General features: G+C 40.8%; 1 protein-coding gene across 1 annotated transcript in view; it reads left to right on the top strand.

The window, feature by feature from the left end:
• LDLRAD3 (low density lipoprotein receptor class A domain containing 3) overlaps positions 1–11723 on the top strand; it is a 111962-nt gene extending 100239 nt beyond the window's left edge. Inside the window, exons 5-6 of the mRNA XM_082317273.1 lie at positions 9318–9663; positions 11368–11723. Coding sequence (XP_082173399.1) covers positions 9318–9663; positions 11368–11629 — 608 coding nt within the window. The 3' untranslated portion in view covers positions 11630–11723. The remainder of the gene's footprint in view (positions 1–9317; positions 9664–11367) is intronic.
• Positions 11724–24010: the final 12287 nt, after the last annotated feature.

Raw genomic sequence — 24010 nt, 5'->3', positions numbered from 1 at the left:
TTTGCTGTTGTGTTTTATGCTTTATTTCTTTTTTTTTTTTTTTTATAATATTAAAGGAAAGATTTAGAGTTTGATGTGCAACCAAGTCTGATGTTTGTTAAGACAAATATATCCTGAAGATATAACCTGAACATAGTGAATCTACTGTGGCCACTGTTTGGCAAGAATCCCTTGCTGTTTGCACTGAGTTTACAGACCTTGTAGCTGGAAGGAAACGTTAGTTTGTATGTCAAACAGTTGTAACGCAAAGTCAGAATAACTTAAGAAGCAAAGCATCTTGTGATATAACTTCACACAGGTGCTTTCTCTGGTGGAACCAAGCACTGAGCTTCATCTTGGTTTGAACTGCACGTCTACCCAAATCCACTCATTTGTCGTGATCTTGCTTTCCTCTCCTGTCTCCTTTTGCTTCCTAGAGGCAGACAGGGCAGCCTGGAGGGCTCTTGCTAGAATGGATTTGCCACCCGTTTCCTCTGTTGCATCGTAGAAGCAGTCAGTGAAGGGGCATTGGTAGGTACAAATGGATGATGTGAAATGTAACCTAGGAAAGGGATTAGGTGACCTAGCAGGTCTTGTCTGTCTCTGCTTTCTGTCTTGATTCTTTTTTACTCAAGATCACAACCTGCTAATGGTTTCTAAATCGTTAGGATGCTATCTTGAATGAGTGAAGCTATGTGGACTGTGTATGTGACAACATCGCTTCCTCTTCACAATTCTAGAAAAAAATAGGATTGATAATAGTAATATATAAGCTAGGGCATGGACTTTGTACTAACACTTTTTCAAAAAGCAGAGCCATTAAAATACAGTCCTTGAATGATTAGACTAAATTTAAAAGCTGATTAAAAACTTTCTTTACACTATATCTAAATCACACTTAAGCAGTGTTTCTTGCCAAGTATAGCTGACTCTGCAGACTCTGTAAACCCTGCACCGCATCTCTTCAAGCCTTATTATCCTTCTTATGCACCAGCTGTCCGTACCACTAATGTGGCATCTAGGAAAAAGTTAATGTGCACATTCTAGCTGAACAGTATGTGTCTCTTCTTACCAGCCTCCAGAATAAATTCTGTAAAAATGCGATTCATCTGTCTGTCCTGTACAGCATCCCACGTTCAGCTTTTTCCAGACATTCTATTGAAATACAATGCATTTTTGCAGGCATGTAGATCACCCAAGATAAATTGGTAACAGTTTTGCAATGTGGTGTAATTTAGTTTCAGGGTTGATAGATGAGGAAACCACAAGCATTTCATTCACTGATTTTCATTTTAATCAATTTACTTTTTGTTTTGAGTTGGGTTTTTTTTTCCCCTCCAGGATAATCAGATGATTCCAAGGAATGTTAGTGGAGCATGTCATGGAAACTTGAATTCTGAACTCTCAGGGTCAGACTGGAATAGGAAAGGCAAAGCCACCTGTGGACTTTGACAAATCTATTTTCCTTCATACTTTTGACTTGAAACTGCTCAAGACCTTTCAAAATTAATCAAGGTAGAGCATGCTTCTGTGCTGGCAGGGAGCTGATAGAATGTCCAGGCTCGTACCTACCTCAGAGCTCTGTTATTCCAATTAACCTTTGCAGAAGACAGGACGGTGCACTTGCGCAGAAATTTGCCAGTGTTCCCAAGGGTATTTGGTAGAAAATATACTTGTTATGCCATTAGTTAAAGAGTGAAGATAAAGCGGATGTTGGAGACTTAACTGTGAGTCTGCTTAGGTCTTGCTGGTTGAATTTCACAGTTCTGTTAACTTTTCCATTAAAACATTCTTCTGTTTTAACTTTCAAGACTATACAATACTACTTGTTAATGTATACAATGGATTACACAACAACCGGAGACCCAAAATCTGGACTTTTCCTGCAGTTGGGGAATACTGTTTGTGACTTGAACAAGGTGAGACTGGAATATCTCTTGGGAGATTAGGGGGAAGGAGAAGGCTGTGGTACAAGATCAATGACTGCTATCTCCAACTTAGTCACAGTGCTTGCACTGGGGCTAGAGCCTGGGATGCTGCTAGTTGTCATAAGTCTTGGCAAGAGCACATTTATGCTATGAAGACAACACAGTTTTTCTTTCTTTGAAGCACGTTCTTGCTCTATTTTATAAGCTTGGTCCACCAAAGAGCCTTTTAGTGGTGTTGCTATTTGAGATTTTAATTCTGCAGAACAGGTTTAATTTAGTGACTGGGAGGAGGACGATAGTAATGGAAGCCCCTAGAGCTTTCAGTGCATCAGGCTCTTGCTGAGTGGCATCTTCCTGTCATAAAATGTTACGAGAAGTGTATAGTAACTACTCTCCTTGATGGTGACACCCTCCATTTTCAAAGGAGAAAGAGGAGACAAACAGAAGTAACTGAACTCCTCTATTTAGAGAAGAGAACTTTATTAGGAGAAAGTAAGTTCATTCTTTCTATGTTCTGCCCCTGCTTTTGGGCGTAGTTTCTGTACTGGCTGTGAATTAATCAAATTACACCACTAGCCTTTTGGGCTATCACATGTCCAGGAAGTGCTGCTTAGATCAATGTTGGAGTAATCCTGAACTGCATTTGAATAACACTTTAATTTCCTCCTTGGCCTCCATCCAGCTGCCAAGCCTGGACCTTTTGTTTCCATGCTTGATGGCAGATTTTGGCTTTGCAGGTTTTTACATTGCTGCCAAGTTAATTTTAGAACTTTAGTTGCTATGGATACTGCTAAGTATTTCTTAGTTCTCTACTTCTCTGCTCAGTTTGCTGCTTTCTTTTTTTTCTTTTTTTTTTTTTTTTATGTTTAAACTGTGATGTGTGAAGTGCATGGAATAATTATCCTACCCTGCAGAAGATAAAAAGGAGGGCATGTGAGAGGTGAGGCTCTTGATCTTCAGTCTGATGACTCAGCTGCTCTTTCAGCAGCTGCAAAGACTGGAAAGCACTGCTCTTGTAACGTGTGGTCAGGATGAGGGGTTTAAGTCTGGGGAGGAAGGCGCAAGTAATGCACTCATTCTGATGCACTGAATGAGATGTGCTGAGACTGGTGCCAATTCTGCTGACTAATACTGTCTTGAGGTTTATCTGTGTCTTGCTGGCTAGTTGTATAGACTTATAACTATATATAGTTCCAAGTCTTATGCTTAGCTTTAAATTCTTTGGAACAATGGCCATCATCTTGTTCAGAGCCTGTACAGTACATTAGACAGAGAAATCCTATTTCATTACTAGAGCTCCAAGGTGCTATACTAATACCAATAATGATTAAAAAAAATCAGATGGATGGATGGATAACAAGTACTCCGTATCAAGAAGTCCTACTGTGTTTATGCAGGCAAGGTCATGAATGTCTTTTCAGTCATCTGAAAGAACAGGCAAAGACAGAGCACCCAGTGGTATTTAGACTTGTGATTAATATTCGAAACACTTATGCTTTTGAGGGAAGTGTAGTTCTTGTCAGTACAGAATAGCCTGGGAGAATGTCCTGAGAGCCCAAGAACATCATTATCTAGTTGTCAGGTGGGGATAGCAGGGCAAGGAGCCAGGCAGAGGTGGAGAAAATGACCTGATGGGCAACTTCAAGAGCTGGGAATAGAGCCACTCTGTGATCCAGCTTCTTAGCTCAAGGGCTGTGCTGTCTGCTGTAGTTCTGGTCCGTGGGTATTAGGGACACTTGTGATTAGCACAGGGTGAAACAAAGAATAACCTGGTGCCATTTCAAGCCAGGATATCTGTGCAGATCAGTGTTATCTGGATGTGAAGCCATCACTGTTTAAACATACCTGGAAGGAGCTTGGGGTTTCATCCTGCTGGTTTCCCAGAAATCTTACCCATTTACCAAGTACCTGGTAAGCAAAGATGTAATCATATTGTATTACTTTGGTCAATTCCCATAGAGAAGGTCTGTTTTAGTGTGTGTAACCCCTCTACTAACAAATCTCTCTTCTGTGCCTGAAATGGAGAAAGCCAAAGCAGGACAGAAACATGCTTTGAATGCAGTTGAAAACAAATCCTTGTCTTGGGCGTCTAAGGGAAGTATGAAGCTGCTTGGGTGGGGAACAAATGGTAGCTGAGCATGAAACTCCATGAAGCCAAGGTGCTGTGCTGTCTGGGCTAGGTCTTGTTTGTAGTTTGAAGAAGAGTAGTATGGAAAAAAAAGATAACTGGGTTCGAAAGGACATCACTAGAATAAAGAATATTCTGAAAGTCCAGTGCTCAATCTACATAAGACTTGTTTTAGTGGGACATAAAATCATCAAGGATGAGAAATTTAAGAGCTTTCGGAGACTTAGCTGGATGCCATAGGAACTCCTAGCACAAAAAGTAAATAATATGCAGAGGCTCTGCCTGTCTGTATTGGATTTTTGTCGTCTTTAACCTTCCAAGCTGCAGCTCTGCTCTTTAACCAGTTGGAATTTAAATGTGTTGTTACAGTAGCGTCTTTGTTGGAGATGGACTGTGACTCGTGCTCATTAAGGCTACAGATGTCTGCTCAGATTATATATTTCAAAAGCTTTTTCTCTGATGAACTGTGAAAAGCCAGGCTTGAGCAGAGGATTGCAAAAGGTAAAATAATAGCCCCTCATCCCTGTGTCTGGCAGACTTAATACAGTTACTCTCATAATGTTTTTAAAAACTTTGAGACAGCAAATTTGTTCACAGTCAATAAGATAGCCCTCTGAGCACAGCCCATTATGTTTCCTTTATCAGTCTGTTCCTAAATTATTCACAAACCTTTTTACACTCCAAAAATCTCTAATCTGTGAATTCAGCATTTCCCAGAAAATAAGGTTTAATAGGCGTAAGTGGCATTGATAAACTGTTTAGATGTGGCGTGATTAAAAAACATAGATCTTCTTCAGGGGGGAAAAAGGCACGAAAGAATAAATACTCCATGAATTTAAGCTCAATTAGCTTGCCCACTCACCTTTTTTGTGAATGTGCATTTAATAGCAGAGCAGACAGAACTTTTTAAACCTGCCTGGATAATACCTGCTTCTTCTGGGAGAAGATGACTGAATTATCAAGAAATTCAGTTCAGTGACTTCTATTATGTGTAAACATTTGCTGAAAGTTACTGAAGCAGAACTAGAGAGTCATGGCTTTTTCTTTCTAAAGTAGTCATGCATGTCCAGCTAAGATTTTTCAGGTGTTCTTATGTCTCACCTTCTCCCTATTACAATGTGCACAAAATAGATAGAGGTTCATTGGGCAGTCTCAGCTAGGTACCTGTCATTCCCTTGCACATCTCTGTATACTCACCTGGCTCTACAAAAAAACAGAGGAATTACCAAGGAGTTATTCATTTCAACATGATCAGACATACAGTAAGAAAGAAAAAACATGATATAAAAGTCTGTTGTATGCAAAATTGTCTCATAGTTCTGCTACTTTTATTTTAGCTGTGCTATAGAGCAGTTTTCTTGCCAGAGCATTATTTTGGAAGACCATTAAGAGCAGTTCTTTTCTTTTCCTTGAATGGGAAGTGCCCTCTCTAGGGCTACAAGCCAAGCAGTGCTGATAGGCTCAGTTAATGTTACTTTCATCTTTTGCAGGTCTGGATTTACTGGGTTTGCTAGAAAAAGGAGGTTAGATGCAAGTTGGTCTTTCTTGGCTTAAACTACACCACAACAGAAGAGAAATACCACTGGACTTCACTTGTGAACGTGTTTTGCTAAGGGACCTTAAGATGGTGTCTTCTTGGCCCAGAAAACCCACCTGTACGGCAAGAATAAGGTTGTTATGGTGGTGGAAGAAGACTTTGTTTCAATGATAGCTGAATCTTCCTAGGCAGAACTCCATCTCAGAGATATGGTGTGCTCTATGTCTGTTCCTGTAAAGGTATAAAGACTATGCACATTTAGGGAGCTGGATGCTTTGTATGGGGGGAGAGAGTGTCTCCATGCAAAGTACTCATCACTGCCCAGGGCACAAGAAAGAGCACTTGACAGATAAACCAGATTCTTTCCTCTTCACAGGATATATCTGTACTCCTCAGTGCCAGCTCCATGTTAGAGACACACAGGCTGAACTGATGGAGATGCTAATTCAGATCCCAAAAGCAATATTGCTGAGTTGGCTGGTTCAAAGACCACACCAGATAGCACTATTCAAAACAGCACCTTCACAGCTATACTTCTGGTTCAGAGATCTCTACACAGACCTGTACTCCCTAGTCTAGGCATGCCCTTAGATTGTTCTTGTTCTCAGAGATAGTTTACTAAATGGGAATACAAGCAACAGATCTAAACACCTGAAAAGGAATAGAGAGTTACTGGTAAACAAATGATGTTTCATTAGCCACAGTAATCCCAAAGCTCCAAAACAGCATATTAACTGCAAATTTACCCAAAATCTCTGCAAGATATGTGGGTGGTTGTTGTACGAAAAGGACCATAAAACCAGATACAATTGATTTTTTGTTTCAGACTGTCCTAAAGCTGGTCATCAGATCCCATCTGACTCTTGACAAAATATTTTCTCTTCGGCAATCTGGTTAATCTGTTTGGATTTATGGAAGCTTTTCATGCAGGACCTAGAAGATGCTATCCTAAACAGACGGATAACCTTAAAAGTTCTGAAAAGAAGTTGATGTATAATTCACTTCTCTCCTTTTTCTTCCCTTTTAATAAGATGGAGATTATAAAGAGAAGGGACTGTGCTGCTGCAGAATGATCCCATGGTAACTAATTAGGTCTCATCAGGTCTGCAAAGGCGTCCTGTTCTCAGTCTTATGCCAATGCGCTGTAACCAGTAAGCCAAGTTGAATGAAAGTCTTGTGGTATTTTACTCGGGTGTCATAATATATTTACCTTCCTTGCACTGAAGAATTGCAGGTAGTAGTATTCATCCATGGAGCATTCCTTGCAAATAAACTTGTTGATGTTTGCATAAAAATGATCTGCTTGTCCCTGTATTCCCTATGCTGGCCCTTGTCTGTGATATGTGACATGAACTGATTTCTCAGCAGGTGAGTTTAGGGAGTGTATCAGAAAAGCCACAGCAATATGTGATGAGCTGTAATTAAAATTACTAATGCATGTAAATTCCTTTCCTCCCTTCTGCTTTGATTTACTTTCTTCATGAAGACTTTGTTCATTTTGCTGAGTGAGCCAGAGACCTAGTGTTGACCAGTAAGAATGATTTCTGCTTTCTCTCCAGCACAGTTGCATGGGGAAATAAATTTAGTAAGGATTCTTACTGAGGTGTGACACTAGGTATGAAGAAAACTGTGTGGCTTGCAGCTGGCCTGCAAAGCTCTGATCTGTGGTTGTAGTGGCATCATCAGTAAAACACATCTACTTGAGAGTGGTAGTTTTTGTAGTCAGTAGCAGGACCAGTAATCATCTTCTCTTAGTTCTGGTACAGTCTTTCCCATCTCATCCCTTCTGACTAAAATATTTATGATTTAAAATGGAGGTGCTTAAAGGATTAGCCATTTTATGTTGTATTATCTTACCTAACTAATGCATAAGTTATTTTTAGTGATGCTGGAAAATGTGATTAGGTGTTTAACCATGGAAGTGAACTACCAAAATCAAATATTGAGAGAAATACTCAAAGCATCTTGATGCAGAACAATGGGTGCTTGAGGAAAGCTCTCCTATTATGCTGGACACAGTTGGTATATATTTCACTATTTTGTTGCTAGAGAAATTTCTAAGTGGCTCAGTTGCAATTCTGAGTGAACAAAAAGCGGTTTTAGTTGATAAACGAAAAAAAGGAAGATTGTATGTTAAGATTTAGTGTTCCAGCCTTCTGCAGTAGGAAATGAAGAATTTGGATGGATAGTCCTCTTGTAATTGTGTGGATTTTGGAGGTCAAGGGGTTGGGTTTGTTTTCTTTGTTTTTTACTCAGCCTCTCGTTTTTCTTGAGACAGATGAATGTCTTGTATCAGAATAGTATTTTTCTTTTTGAGGCTATAAGGATTTACAGCTTGCACAGAAATAGAAGTTCTCCCCAAAAAAAGAAAACACTACTCAAAGGCTATATGACCTTGTGAACAGGGGGCTGAAATGGAGTTGGGGGAACATGGTTCTGTGGTGCTGGCACTGGCCTCAAGTGCAGCAGAGTCGCGTCAGTGTGTTTATGCCATTTTGTTTCTCTGAGGCTCTTTCTTCCTTTGAATTTTGTTGCTTTTTATTGTGTTTTCTCATAAGATATGCATGCAGTTCAAGATCCATTCAGATGTTGTCCGAAGTCATTATTCCATTACCTTTTTGCTTCTCTGGGCCCAGAGCCCGGGCAGGAATTCCTCCTCCTGTATCATGACTCTGAACAAATCCAACTGTAACTTCTCTTGCAGTTCTCGGTAACTTTGCCGATTCCTCAGTGCATCCTGCAAATAAAGCATATACTATGTGCTATGTGAAGTACCTCTTCTGATCTGGTCTTCTCATCTCTTATCATCCCTCTAATACTGCTGTTTAGGGTTGTGCTCCTGCTCCCTGCCACTCAGTTACCATTTCCAACCATTCCCTTCACCATTTCCATCTCAAATTGAAGTTCACTTGTGTGATTTTTCATGGCCTCAGCCCAGCTCATGTTTTTCTTTTCCTCATCTTGTTCTATCCTAACCTGCTTTTTTGTTTGGTTTGGGGGTGTTGTTTTTACCATTCACTTTTTTCACTGCACTCTTTGCTTTTAGACTTTCACATCTCTTATTAGTATCACATCTACCAGGCTTGCATCGCTGTTTTTGCTGCTCCGACACCCTTTCTCCTTTTGAAATTTTTCCACCGTGAGGTCTTCTGATCACAAACATCCAAATAACCTCCCTTTACTGAGCAGCTATCTATATTTTCTCCTGTACTTATTTTGGACTGTTAGCTCTGTGGAGCACAGGATGTAGTTGCTGCCTTTTTTGATAAACTCCATGTAAACTTTGACTGTATTGCAAGTTATCATTAAGAGTAAAGATCAGGCCTTTTGCATCTCTGATTCTAGTGGGCTTTGCTGGGTACAGCTGAGGTACTGTGCTTATGCCTCAGAACTGGGTGTCTCACCTCTGGAAACAAAAAGTTGTGACTGATAGGTAGGGATGGGGAAGATACTCCCATGATAGTGCACATGCTTCCTACTACGGTGTGTACTTTCCTCTTTCTCGGTTTGTCTCTCCCTAGTAGTTTATCTGCTGGCATTTATTGCAGGTAAGGATGGACTGAGTGATAGTCAGCCAATCTCTGATTTGCATGCATATGCTTTTAATAAGCTAATTTTCCACAATCCAAAGTAAAAAGGAAAACTTGCTTTTGTTACATGGTGAGTTAGTGGAAAACACAGCATAGGTTAAGAGCAGTTTTATATTGAAGCAAATCTCAGGCTTCCTTTTCCTTTTGTCTTGCAGAGGCAGGCAGTGGCCAAGATTATGTGACCTCTGAAAATCAGCTGCTTTACTACCCTAGTATTACCTATGCTATCATTGGTAGCTCTGTCATTTTCGTACTCGTGGTGGCCTTTCTTGCCTTAGTCCTGCATCACCAACGGAAACGCAACAATCTCATGACCCTGCCAGTGCATCGGCTGCAACACCCTGTCCTGCTGTCCCGGCTGGTGGTCCTCGATCACCCGCACCACTGCAGCGTCACCTACAACGTCAACAATGGGATCCAGTACATGTCCAATCAGGCCTACCACAGGCCAGTGGACCTGGACTCTCCGCCATCCTATTCAGAGGCTGTACTCGACCAAAGGTATGTACAGGAGCTGATTCTGTGCTCACCAAAGTTTCACATTACTGATTGCGGCTCTGTTAATCTGTGCTTCTGCTCCCTGTTTATCTTTATTACTCCTTTTGACAGAAGTACAGCATTGCAATTCTGTCACATGCATAGGGCCACGTTTGGGAAAATTTGAGCACTTCCTGCATATGAAAAATTAATGGTCCTCAGGTTCTCTTACCATTACTGGTATTAAAGGGATTTAAGGCAAACTTAAATCATGTGCTCTTAACACGTGTCATTTGTTGGTAGTAGAGATTTTAAGGATGGCAGGAGAATGCAAAGAAATGTTATCACTTGTCTAGTAGTGATATCCTGTGCCAGTCTGGAATCAAAACATAAAAATTGAATTTGGAGTTTTGCCTAAAACAGCTAGGCTGTAGGTCATACCGTTTTAAAAAAAAATTACCCTGGTCATATGTGATAAGTATATAAAGGTATGAGGTCTTCAATTCTTGCATAAAGAAATTGTATCGTCCCTCTGTTCTGCACTACTTTCCCTTTACCAATAGAAGAAAAGGACAGGGCTCTGAAATGGAAAGCGCTGTTCTCATTTTAAATAGCTGAAAGTGCTTTGAAGTTTTGTGGGTGGGTGTGGTTTGGGTTATGATGTTTTTGTAGTTATGACACTGGTTTTATTTGTAGATAATTAACCTTTGTTTTAACCTCTCTGTAAAGTCTTTCCAAACAAAACTGCTAGACTGACATCCTCTGTACATAAAAAGCGCATGGTATGGACTTTAATGATCCAGATTGTTCACTGTCACCCTGCAGGTATTTTTTGGTACAAACTCTGGGATCTAAGAATGATAGTAGGGTCATTTACATTCCTATTCTCTGCTGCATTTGGCAGCAGCTCCCTTGTCTTAATGTTGACATTCATAATAATGATAACTTTTCATTAGTAAGGACAACTAAATGAGCAGCTGTCCAGATTGTAATCACTTTTCACCTGGGCTGATACAAACCATCAGCAATTTCAGAGCTAGTTGCTCCCAGGACCTGTTATCAATCCGCTAAACCCTTCAGTCCCTTTACTTGTTTACTATCAGAACCAAAAACCAGGTTATTTTTACTATCAGAACCAAAAAACCTGAATCCAGTACTCATCTTGTCTATGCCTACTTAGCAGTTGCTCTGCATGTGATATCACGACAGCAAAAGTGATTTGTTGTGTGGAGAATTCAGTTCGTTATTTATTTGTAGACTGTAAGCCATTAATATCTGTCACTTAATGGAGGTTTCCTCAGAGGTTTCTTGTGTTCACATCATTATCTATAGGTGTAAATCCACTACTTACCTTATTTCTTTTAAAGCGCTTTCTCAGGTTGTGTAAATGTTATACAGGAAAAATTCTTACCTTTTGCAGCTGTCTTTGAGGGTAAGCTGAGATTTGTTGGAAGTGCATACTCATGAAAATCAGAGTGTAGAGTGTTAAGCAGGATGTAATTAGCTGTGTTGCATCTTGACCAGAAACCTTGGTGCCCAGTGGTGGTGTGGATGTTTTGGAATGACCTGAGTAATGTAGGCAGGTCTGTTTGAGATCTCCTGATAGGTGTCATCACAGAAAAGCTAAGAAATACTGATTGGTTTTTTTTTTTTCATAATTGGAAAACTATGTACTTTCTTCTGTACCACTGTTATCAGTAACCTCTTACTATGTTGTGTATCTTACAGCAGACCACCTTGGTTTGACCTTCCTCCACCACCTTATTGTTCTGAATCTGAATCCCCTAATCAGCCAGATCTTCCTCCTTACCGATCTCGGACGGGAAGCTTGGTGAGCACAGACACCCCCATGGCAGGAAGCCCTCTGGGCACAACTAGCAGTTGGACAAGAGACATCCACGACAGCATGGATGGCCACAGAACTCTTCTTGAGAGGACAGCAGACCAAAGTGATTCTCTGGTCAACCACATTGCTGAAAGAGAAATGTAACTGCTCCAGTATTGGGGATGGGCAGGAAGGCATTTACTTTTTCAAGTCTGTATGGGTTAATCTGCTTGTGGCTAATAGGTTTCAGGGGACATGTGCCTGAATGATGACTTGATTTGAATCCACACAAAGTTAATATTTGAATTAAGCATTTTGGGTTCATCAAAGACAGAGCTGTGAGAGCTAAACCTAGAGTCACACCAGCTCTCTACAATATTTCTGCGAGCAAGTTCCAGTTGAGACTAGTAAGAGAAACATCAGTGCTGTTGTCAAAGAACTGATGTGATGTATTTCTTGGACTGTTTACTGTATATGAATGTATATATGTGCATGTATAATATATACAGATGTTGCACACAAAAACTGTGCCAGATGGCCTCTTGTTTTCAGACTGCCTCCCATCCTGTCGACATGTGAGCTGTTTCTTCTTACTGCCTGGTACCAACTGGTGGTCACTGAAGCACATGAGAGGCAGTATTTCTGCTTGGAGGGCTGGTGCTCAATGCTAGTCCACTGGCAGTGCTCAAATTGCAGAAAATGTCCTACTTGACCCTTCTCTTCATGGCCTGGAACATTCTCACTGTGAATGTAATTTTCAAAGTTTAAGCTTGTGAGGATGCAACAACTCTTTAACTGAGCAAATGAGGGTTTTTTTTCCCAGATGTTCATATCTAGGCCAAATTTACATAGGTTTTCTCAGGAACACCACAAAAGTTGACTTATCTGTCAGACTTCAACGCTGAGTACAGAGGCACTGAAGCTTCTCAACAAACCAGCACAAGACTTCTTTTCAAGCGTGGCAAAACAACATTACTCCATGTGTTCCTTCTTAAAAAAAACCAACCAACCAAACAAAAAAAACCCAAAAAAACCCCCACAACCAAGCAACAAAACAAAAAAAAGCCCAACCAAAAAAAACCCAGACTGTTTCAGCTAAATCCTGAACACCAAAACCAGCCTGAGGCAAACACCCATCATGGAAAGCTTTAGTGCAAATGACTAGTTTGTTATATTTGTAAAATAACTGAAAGCAGGTCATGTAGTGAAAGGTGTTGGGCTTGTTGGCCCTGTCTACAGCGTGTATACATACATGCATGGATACACATGTAATACTGTGTAAGGAGTGTATTACATGGGTTTAGTTCTGCTGCACCAATAGAACTCCAAAATGTCAAAGTTTCACTTACAATATTCTCATTGTTTTTTATGGAGTTTGCCATTATTCGTGTTCATTTGGTTGAAATTCTAGCTTCTGCAGAAAACCAGAATTATTTGTGTCTGTTTTGTCATAACTCTTGGAATGGTGTCCTGTGACGTGTGTTTCAGTGCACAGTGTTGAATCACCCATGTGAAAGCATCTCAGAGGTAAAGGTATTCAGAGTGGCAAGAGGGAAGGTAAGCTGTGAATTTAAATGCCGCTGCAGTGCTGTGCTTGTGCTCAGTATACAGAAAACAATGCAGTGTCTTCCTCTTGTCCAGGGGGAAACTGGCCGTGAAAAATTATTTATATTTGTCTGTCAGCCACATTTCCCATTCCTTCTTCCATGTAATGAACAGTGTCATTAAACAGACTTTGCTGTTTAATGGAAATGAAGGAAGCTGACTGCCCACACCTTCTGCTTTCTTCCTCCCCATCTTTCTAAGGTAACTTCTTTCGCCCAAAGGTTATATGCTCAGAACCCAAGAATTTTTGAGCTTGAGTGTAGGTAGGGGAACAACTTGAGTTCAGTCTCAGTTCCCACATGTACACCTGAATTTTTTTTTGTGGTATTTTTTTCATTTCCAGTTCTGGAGTCTACTGCCATGGTATGTAAGAGGTAGGGGCCAGATGGATTTACAAGCACAGGTCATTCCAGGACTGAGATGACATGGTGGGGAGCACTGGAGAATTCTAATGCCGACGGGCTTGGCTGACTTTGGAAGCAGATTAACGGCAGCCTTTAATTACAGGCTTAGGCAGCCTGTCTTGAAGTGCATTGGTGAAGATGCTCCTAGGTCCTTGCAAAGCAATGTACAAGGTTGGGTCAGATATCATCCTTGCTGGGAGCTCAAGCTATGTAATTATGCTATCCTTCACAAAGCAGGACGTGGCTAATTAATGACTCCATCCGACTTGGTAGGCAGACTGTTGTCATTGTCACATAGCAGACAGTTATTCTTTGTTTTACAGGTAGGTTAAACTCAGGTACACAGCTGAGTTAATGGTAAAGGTGGGCACAGGCGTGTCTCCTGTGAGCACTGGGTCCTGCTGTCCCTCTTGCCTTTTGTTAAGGTTCTGCTCAGCCTCTGTAAGAGAGCTACGTAATGCTGTATCAGAATTAGCCTTAATGTTTTTCTGTTGCAGTTTTTAAAACATTATATTGGACTTTAAAACATACTATTTAAGAGTTTGCAGTAGTTTCATTAGAATTAGACATCTTTTTAAAGTTGCCTAAGGCTATATTAGTGAAACTAAATCATTGTGTCCAGTGTAACTTACATGGCACGTATCCCTCACACAAGCCTTCCACAGGGGACTGCATTTCACCACGTGTATTCTAAGACACCAGGGTGTGTGCAAACCTGATGTTGTTTGCCTATGGCATCTGAAAAACATTGTCTTGCATTGCTAAGAAGTAGGAAAAGAGTGGACATAGCCTGCTGCTTCTGCCTTCTGTGTCAGTCACTATGTACATATATATATATTAAAAAAAAGATTCTCTTTTAGGTTGTATATATTCATGTAACTTTTCCATTAAGATAATCCATTTGGACTTTACCAAAAAAAGAAGGAACAGACATTCTAAATGGTGTGACATTTTTCCCTTCCAGCTAAGGGTGAATTTATCTTTGTATAGGAATCTTTTAGTTTTTCAGAACATGAGTTACAAAAGGAGATTGTGCCTTTCTGATTGATTGTTGATTTGGGAGGCTGTTAACTAAATTTCTGAATGTTGTTACATATCATTGTCTAGAGATTCAAAAAGAGAAACAAGTCTTGTCTTCCTCTTTGTTGTTACTTATGGGGACCACTGAGCTTTGAGGAGTACAGAAGTTCAGTATCTTGTTCCAGAAAGGCGTGCTAAAAACTTTAAGGGGGGTTTTCATCTTACTCCAGTTTTCTGGTTTGTAGAACAGATTTGCTAGCTGGTTTCTTTGGAGATCGCTGTAGTATCACACAGAAATTGTTTATAATGTGTCACTTCTATAGTGTTAATACAGCGTTATACTGCATTATTCAGTGGAATCTTTGAGAAAGCATGGTAGCAACAACCTCAGTGATGGAATTAAATATTTCATTGAAAATCCTGCAGCTTGTAAGGCTGAAGTTAAATGTTCATGAAATACCATGTGGTAGGATTTCTTTTCAGAGCCAGTAAAATTGGAATTGATCACTCTATTACTTGCAATTGCTCTTCACCTTTTAGTTTAAGGTTAGTCCTCCAGGAGCTTTCCTTTATACTTAATATTTAAACAAACGGATGTTATTTCAAAGACCTATTCTTAAAAAAGTAAAACCGATTAAAGTTTTCTTCCAGAGCCAAATTCTGATTCCACATCTGTATTGAATGGTGACCACTGCAGTGAGTAGTTCTCCTCAGCGCAGGTATTAATATATTTGATTCCAACAAAACAATTTGAAGAAAGCACTACTTCAGGTAAATGAAGGAATGTGGATTAGCCTGTTGGAAATATGATTTGGGCTATTTAAAAATAAACAAATAAATAAATAAAATTCAGGAATTTTGAGTGTCTGTAACCTCTGGTGAAGTCGGAGTGCTGTGTGTTTAAAATTAGGCCATTAGTGAATCCGCTTGATATAATAATCTGAAGTTCCTTGTAAGGCAAATTATAATTTACCTCTCTGGTATTGTGCTAGTGGAAAACTGGCAGTAATGCTTTTAAAAGAGAGCCTGTGAATAATTTTCTCGGCTCTTGTCTGCAGTGACATACATGACAACACTGACTGCATTGTGATTTTTAAATCACTCTGCATTCATTCTTCCTCTCCTTTTAAGTCAAATCAGTTTTATTTACACCACTTCACTTTGATACAGCTAATAGGGCCCTTGTGATAGAGTTAGAAGCTGGGTGGAGGAAAGAGATGATGACTCTCATTGTAATTACTGCTACAGCTTGTTAATCTTGTACACTTTACTTTTTAGACATCTTAGGAAAGACAAATGGTTTTAGTAGATAAGAAGAACTATTAACGATGAAAAGGATAGAGGGACACTGATTCTGAATTTAATTTGTAATGAATATTTAAAATTGTATAAATGAAGGAAGAATTTAATGCTGTATTTTTAACGTGGTGGTCATATGGCAAGTACTGTTTTTAATTGTTGCTCATCAGAAGCTACTTTGCATATAATTCCTGGAACTAAAATGGTAAGACAAGTGCTCTTCTTGCAGTTCATACTAGATCTGAAATATTTTTTTATTAACACAAGGCTATATTGCACCCATGGACTAAAATATGTGACTGCAGAAAGAATTTCAATACTGTGCTGGATTCTGCCTGAATGTATCCCAGTACAGGACTGTGGCCTTCATTTGTCCTTTTTTTTTTTTTTTTTTTTTTTTTTTTTTTCCTCCTGATTTGAGGGCTTTTGTCAACTTGAAATGGAGATGATATGTAAGAGCTTTAAGGGAGGTTGTATGTTGAAACACAACCTTGTCTTAAACTTTTGTAAACTGGAAATCTTCAAAAATGTATTCTGTATTCCTGAATAAAGTTGGTGTTTTAATACTGTTCACAAGTGAGGATGTACCCTGTTTCATGAAGTCTCAGTTGCTTTAGTTTTATAGCCTCCTACATGAGGCTTCTTCCAACTTCTTTTGCATTCAGTATTAAGTTTTGTTAAATCTTTGTGGGTTTTAAACATATTTTTAAAAGGAAGTGATATTGGAAACCCACATGTACATGTGTGTATAAAAATATACTGATACATATGTCTCCATATTTATACAAATGAAAATTGCTTAATTTCATAATTTCTCATTCTCCTTTTGCCATTCTGTGTGTACTATCAAAGATGAGGCATCTGAAGCAGTTGTGTTTTGTTGTTGTCTGCTTTGTAGCAAAGCTAGAGGCTTCAGCAGAGATGGGTGCTCTGTGCTGGTTGCTGCATATGGATGTACTAGCAGAGCTAAGGGGCCTTTAGCATTATGCCCATGTCAGGGCTCTTTCCCCAGCAACTGGCTGATGCAAGCACCACCACCATCATGGGAACCATCCAGACCCACTTGATGTCTGGATCATAGCCACTCTTCTTGTCAAGGTACTTCCTTAGCGACAGTCCCATCACTCAAAGGATTAGCGTTAAGAAGTACTCCTTATGTTATGAAGTTATTTTCACAGACTAAGGAGAACAGGTTCAAATGTTATGTCTAAATATTTCAATCTATGTAAGTATATAGGGGTTGGCATATTTCACTGCCATGGTTCATCTCCACTTGCTACCTTCACAAAGCCATGACAGTTTTATCATTATCCTGGTTAATTAAGTCACATACCCTCACCAAAATTCTCAAATGGTAATCTTTGTTTGATGCTGGCAAACTGCCCCAAAATAAATAGCTGTGGATCCAAAATTCACACCAGTGGTACAAGGGAGACGGAGCTGCTGAGGCTGCCACAATGGGCTCTCTGCAGGGGAGGGAACACTGGGGTCTCAGAGCTGGCTCATTTAGTCATGCCCCAGCAAGAGCTATGCTTGAGAAATGTTGATTCAGGAGATAGCCACTTATGAAAACAAATAGCATACTCTCCAGCTAAGCTCCCTGATTAATCATTTTTATTCTCTCTGCTTCGATTTGTTTAAAGATTTTAATTTTTACACCTTAAAAATTAAATACATAGTTTATTTCAGCAGCGATTTCTTAATGTGGCATCTTTTCTTGCTGATTTGCAAGCAGTCTCCTAATCATTCAGCCTCAGTTATCCATTGGTGAGAGAACTAAGCAGCTTTTCGCTTTTTGGGGAGCTCTCATCTCAGGTTAATTCCTACAATTTACCCTGAGGTAAAAAATTTCATATCTCATTACTTGATACTACAGCCGGTAACTCCTTCAAATTTAAACCATGGTCATTTCTCAGCACAAAAGTACAAGAGCCTTCATCTCTGTAAGAACAATAGGAGTTAATAGCTCAGTTTGACCCAAACCAGCTCACTTCTAGAGGAGTGCCCTGGCAGTGTCAATTTGATTGAATGAATGAATGGTCTATTGCATTTATTTGGAATGCTTGGTATTTCCTTGACAAATGCGAGTCATGTTGCAGCACAGTGATGAAGAAGTATGATGTTTTATTTGACAGAGTAGATTTTTCTTCTCATTTGTTTGTGACAGAGTTATCTTAGAAAATGCTCTTTGCCCTACACTGCATCCAAAGTAGCACTAGCTTGCAGAGGTGCGGGATAAGGGGAGGACAGTGAGGTTGGCTGTTTAATACAGATATAACCCCTTTGGGGGTTTCTTAAGTGTTCCAGCTCTTATATCTGAATAAAAAATATTTAAATGCTGCACAATAAGTGCGTTTGCAGACTAAGGAAACATGGTTGATATTTGGCTGCTCTTTTGCTGGTTTCTGTTTACTCAAATATGATGCAAAGTCAAGAGCAGAAGTTCTCCATGCATCTGTTGCTGTATTTATTGTTCTCCCTTGGCAGTCTGTGCAGAGCAGGGGAGTTAGCAGAATTATCCAAAGTGGATTTGGAGAGTGCTCTGCTTCAGAAATAATGGAGCTGGCTTAAATATCCGCTTTCAAGGTGTTGTGTTAGATATGCTGGTTAAGACATGGATTACATAAGATAAAATCACACCTGAGCTTCTACAGGGAAAAAAAAAAACAACAACCCCGTGCATCTGAGAGTTGCAGCAGATCTTCATCAGCAAAGCCAGACTCCAGGAGCTGGCTGCAGGTCAGGGTTAGAAATTCCTGCGCCATGAGCCCGGGTGGAGCTGGTGCTGATGCAGCACTCAGAGTTGAAAGCAATGGCTGTTAGAGTTTTGGTAGCACAAGTTGGTCTGTCTGGTATCTGATACCTGAACCATGTGAAAATCATTCTAGACTGATTGTCACCTTCCTTCAGGAAGCTAGATAGAAATCCTCTGGCTGCTTTGTTGAAGTCATGTTTCTCAAGCAACTAATCAGTCATGTTACTCTCTCTCTTCCTTTTTATCAGTTGCAGGAACAGGAGGACGATTTGCACTGTTTTTTCAGTGGGGACACCTGAGACGGAGAGACATCACGATGAGTTTCAGGAATAACAAAACCTGCATCTTCCAAGATCCAGCCTCCTGACCACCAGGTAGTGCTGTCTTATCTATCCATTTGTAAACTTCTAAATCCGTTCAATTCAACAGAAGATTTTTGCAGATTTAAGGAAAAAAAAAAAAAAAAAAGGTAAGTCTGGACCTGCAGATAAGTGTTTCAAGTTCTCTTCTTTTTGCAAAAATTTGGGCAGTGATCTAAGAACAGAAACAAATATTTGAATTCCATATTGCCTTCTAACTTTTAGCTATTTGTTTGCCTTATTTATATTTGCAGACTTATTGGAATAGTTATTCTATATAGCTCTTTGTGTGGAGGAGGATTCTGCTCTAGAATAAGTTTTCAGGCTGAGACTTAACCCAGAGTAGGTATTTCAGTAGGTTTCCACAGGTTAACAAATATGCGGACTGTGAATGTCTCCCAGAAGGGAGCTAGGGGGTATTAGAAGTGGCTTGCCATAAATAATGCTGATTTAAAGATACAAACTGCAATTGCAGTGTGTGGAGGGTAGGGGCATGGGTTCCTACAGGGGCTGTAGGAACACTTTATCAGATGGCTGGCACCAACATTTTTTGCTTTATGCAATTGGGAAAGGAAGGGGAGGAAGCAGGAGGGAGAAATGTCATTTTGACCCTGAGCATACAGGTAGCCCAAAGTGATACAGGGAACTACACAGAGAAGAGAGCGACCTGGCTGCCTTTTATGCTGGCATTTGAAAAATGAGCTCAAGATAATGCTTTGAAGGGTGGCTTGGTAATATTATTAAAAAAAAAAAAAAAAAAAAAAAAAAAAGTCCCCCCTTTCTTTTCTTGATATCGGTATCAAGAGTGAGATGACTAACATGTGGGGGAGAGAGTGGTTTGAAATGATTCTTGGATGGTTTTTTTTTTTTCTTCCTTTAAAAATTTAGGTGAAGTTAATTATGGAATGGCAGCAGCGTCTGATCTGAAGCGAGCGCTTTCATCTCACCTCCTGCTTTTAAAATAGCTGCGCTCTTATCTCTGCTTTGAGGAAAGGGGTGCAGGGGGGAGAGCACCCCGGTGCTCTCGCAGCCTGGCAGTCGCCAGATGAATGAAATGCCTTGTGAGATCCGAGGCCATTAAAGACTGCCAGCAAAGAATTAGTAAGACCTTAGGAGCTAATTTCCCATGGTGATGATGACCGGAGGAAGAAAAAAAAGCCATGATCTGCAAAAGACAAATGAAAAACATAAAAAATTAATGAGCCAAATTACTTTAATACTGTCCAAAATATGTTCTGTTTAAAAGAAAGTGGAAGCAGACAAGAACTTAGAGATGTGATGGGTGTTTCCCCTAATCCTCACTGACAGCCTCAGTCACACAAATGCTGACATTAACCCTTCCCTTCGTTAATCATGCCTAAGTTGCAACTATTAATCATTATTAAGAGCCTGCCACTATGCTGATAGCACTTTTTGTATTAATCTGATAAAGTAAGCAGAGAAACTCTGTTTCCAGCATAGGCTAGGTGCAGTGTAGAGAAGCACTTACTGTGCACAGCAAGGTGGGCTTTGAGCATGTGCTTCGGGCTGTAAGTGGAAGGTGTGATGTGACACTGAGACAGAGGACCGAATGCAAAATCCCAGGAGGATGAGGCCCTGGCTGGGGAGGAAGAGGGAGGCAGGGAGCTAAACAGCTAATAGCATTGCTGCCTGCTAATTGCATCAAAGCAGAAATTGCCTTCACCCTTATTTTTTTCCCGGGGGTGTGTGTATGCCACGTGCATGGTGAGATTCCAGCTAGTGCGAGAGCTGAAATCAATACTGCTGTGTCAGGGTGGGCCTCCATTAAGTTGCTGGGTAATGAGGCTTATAACCCCCGTGCAGAGGTTAATACTGCTGCATGGTGTGCTGGGTAGCACCAGCGGCTTCGGGGTTATCCATCATTTCTCAGTGACACAGAACTTGCCTGCACAGGCACACCTGAGGGTTTCACGTTCTTTTGAAGAAACAAGAACTTACTTCAGTGGAAGCAGAGTCTGATCTGAGCTTCTACAGTCACCTGTAGCCAGTGGTTCATCTCTTGTCCTGCTGAGCTGTGCTAAGTAGACTTGATGGTGGCTGTCCTACTTCTGAAGTAAGAGAGCCCTTAAGGAATTAATCATTCCTAGGATTTTTATTTTTCATGTCACTGAGGCTAGATCCACGTGAGGGGAGATCTTGGATTGATAGATATACTCAACATGAGGGCTTTGGGCTTCAGCCTTCTTCCAGTGACTGAAGATGGTAGCTGAGCCTGCACGGCAGCCCCGGGAGTAAGTCTGTCTGAAAGCCCTTAAACCACATTATGGGATCCAAGCATCCCCTTAAACAGAAGCAATGCAGTTCATCTTTGGCAAAGGCGGGGGAAATGAGGGGGAGGGAGGGATAAGAACATGAAATGTCATCTGGAAACAAGCTTGTGCTGTACTATTTGGAGAGTGTCTGACTTCACACTGTCAGCCAAGCAGGGGCCTACGAAGGATTCCTGAGGCTATGGGAGGGCTTTCGCCTACCACTCTCAGCAGCTAGGAAAATGCCACTGGGTCTGTCTGCCCTCAACTCTGTTCAGTAGTAAGATGCCCTGAAGAATTTCTTGTTTTATTTGTGCCTGTGGTTAGATTCTTCTGTCAGCTTCATGTTATGTTCACCTTTGGTGAAGGTCTGGTGCTTCTGTGCATGCTCAGTCTGAGGACTGCCTTCTGCCCTTGCTTTCTCTTCAGCTTACATGACTGCTTTACAGTGTCCTGCTGATGGAGCTTGAATTAAAGGCCATCTCTGAACTTTTCTGGGATATTTTCACAGCACAACATCTGCTATTGGTTCCTATCACAATTTGGGATGAGGCCATCTTGTATGGGCTTTGTACCCCCTTGTATGATGAGGTTTAGAATCATAGCATCATTTAGGTTGGAAAAGACCCTTAAGATCATCAAGTCCAACCATTAACCTAACACTGCCAAGTCCACCACTAAACCATATCCCTAAGCATCACACCTACATGTCTTTTAAATACCTCTGGGGATGGGGACTCAACCACCTCCCTGGGCAGCCTGTTCCAATGCCTGACTACCCTTTCGGTGAAGAAGCTTTTCATAATATCCAACCTAAACCTGCCCTGGTGCAGCTTGAGGCCATTTCCTCTTGTCCTATCACTTATTACTTGGGAGAAGAGATCGACCCCCCACCTCACTACAACCTCCTTTGAGGTACTTGTAGACAGGGATAAGGTCTCCCCTGAGCCTCCTCTTCTCCAAACTAAACAACCCCAGCTCCCTCAGCTGCTCCTCATAAGACTTGTGCTCTAGACCCTTCACCAGCTTCGTTGCCCTTCTTTGGGCACGCTCCAGCACCTCAATGTCCTCCTTGTAGTGAGGGGCCCAAAACTGAACACAGTATTCAAGGTGCGGCTTCACCAGTGCCAAGTACAGAGGGACGATCACTTCCCTAGTCCTGCTGGCCACACTGTTTCTGATAATTTTGTCCCAAAGCTTGCCAGCATGGAGCAGGTCTGGCTGCACTGCTGTGGCTTGACCAACTGCTTGGATCACCGCTCACTGTCTTTAGGCGGCCAGTAGGAAGAGGCGAGTAACTGTCCCTGTTCTGAGGAGGCAGGTTGGAGAAGTCTCTCCCTAGCAGTACTCCAGCAATGGCTTGGTAACACCAGACATCCCCAGTATTTGAGGCACCACTTATCCTTTTCTAATGCAGTCGTATTTTCAGTCAGTAACCTGTGCAGATAGAAGTGGTAGCGTATTTCTCTGTAAGCAGGACCCTGGATTCAGGCAGATTAGCAGTGCATTAGTTACGACGTGTTTGTGTTTTTCAAGTGTCTTGTTTTTTCCAGTCAGAAATTATAGCTTCGGCTGTAGTCTGGTGAGTCTAGGAGTCACAACTTAAGAAAGAACCTTTCAAATCCAGGATCTAAACCAATAAAACATCTGGGGTGGTTACTGCTGAGTTAATGGCCCAGTGAAGAAACAAATCACTGTGTGATGCTTCATGCTTCTAGTCTGCCTGATCTCCATTTTCTCCCGCAGCCAAGCTAGCCTCATCACCCAAAAATCAAATGCAATGCAATATAATCAAATGCAATGCAATAGCCTCCTTTTCCTTCTCTGGCTGGGCTTGTTTTTCATCCTGTGCTATGGAACAAGGGGAGCATGCAGACATGAAGCTGAATTCATTGCTCTCCCTCTGGTTCAGCAAGAAATTACTCAGATTTTTTCCTAGATCTATGAGTTGCCATCGTGTCCCAACAACCTTGCACTCCCTGGTAGAGACATGAAAAATGATCCTTTGTCTTCCGTGTGGCACTGGCACTGTGGGTGACAAACGCTCCCCTTTTAATGCCTGCTTATTTTATGGCGTTGTGCATTTTTCTAGATAAGCTGTGTGGCCGCCCTTTCATTAATCAAATGTGTTGCTGACCTATGAACTGCTACCCTAAGCAATCTCTGTTAGATTTGACCCCTCTGAAGGCAGGGTACAAGGGGCTAGTCGTTCTGGGGGGACTGGGGTTTTGTCCAGTAACATCACATTTCTTTGCTGAGAGCCATGCACTCAAGATAAATAAGTGAACCCATCTAGTATTAGCCTGATTATTTAACAACCTCTCTTTAAAATGCATGAAGCATTTAGTCCTCGTTAGTCTGCAAGTAAACCAGTGATTCTCAGTTAAAGGTAAGAGAGAAGGGGAAAGTATCAAGAAATTGGCACTGGGGTGCTTTTAGACAAGCTTCTGAAAAATGCCAAAGAGCAGCACTTTATCATTTTCCAATTAAATAATGTTAGTTCCAAGGCTTTTAATTTTTGAATGTTGAATGCCCTCCTAAATACACCCCACCCCCAAGTGAGACTGCTAATGAAACAAACAGATGGTGATTTGAATAGAGTAAAAGGACATCATAAAGATGTGCTTTGAAATAGCCACACAGGAGACTGGGGAAAAGAAAGTGATGGAAAACTGAGAACAAACCACCACAGCATTCATGTTATTCACCAAATGGCCCAGTATGTGAGTGCAAAGGTGTTTAATTATCTTCCATAATCTGATATTAAAAAAAAAAAAAATCTATCCTGAAAATGTTGGGGGTGATAGATAGGGAATTGTAGTCTTGATCAAGCA

This window comes from Platalea leucorodia, assembly GCF_965183815.1.
Source record: "Platalea leucorodia genome assembly, chromosome: 7".
In the NCBI taxonomy this organism is placed as follows: Eukaryota; Metazoa; Chordata; class Aves; order Pelecaniformes; family Threskiornithidae; genus Platalea; species Platalea leucorodia.
The sequence above is the reverse complement of the archived record's forward strand: the minus strand, read 5'-3'. Positions and strand labels throughout refer to the sequence as shown.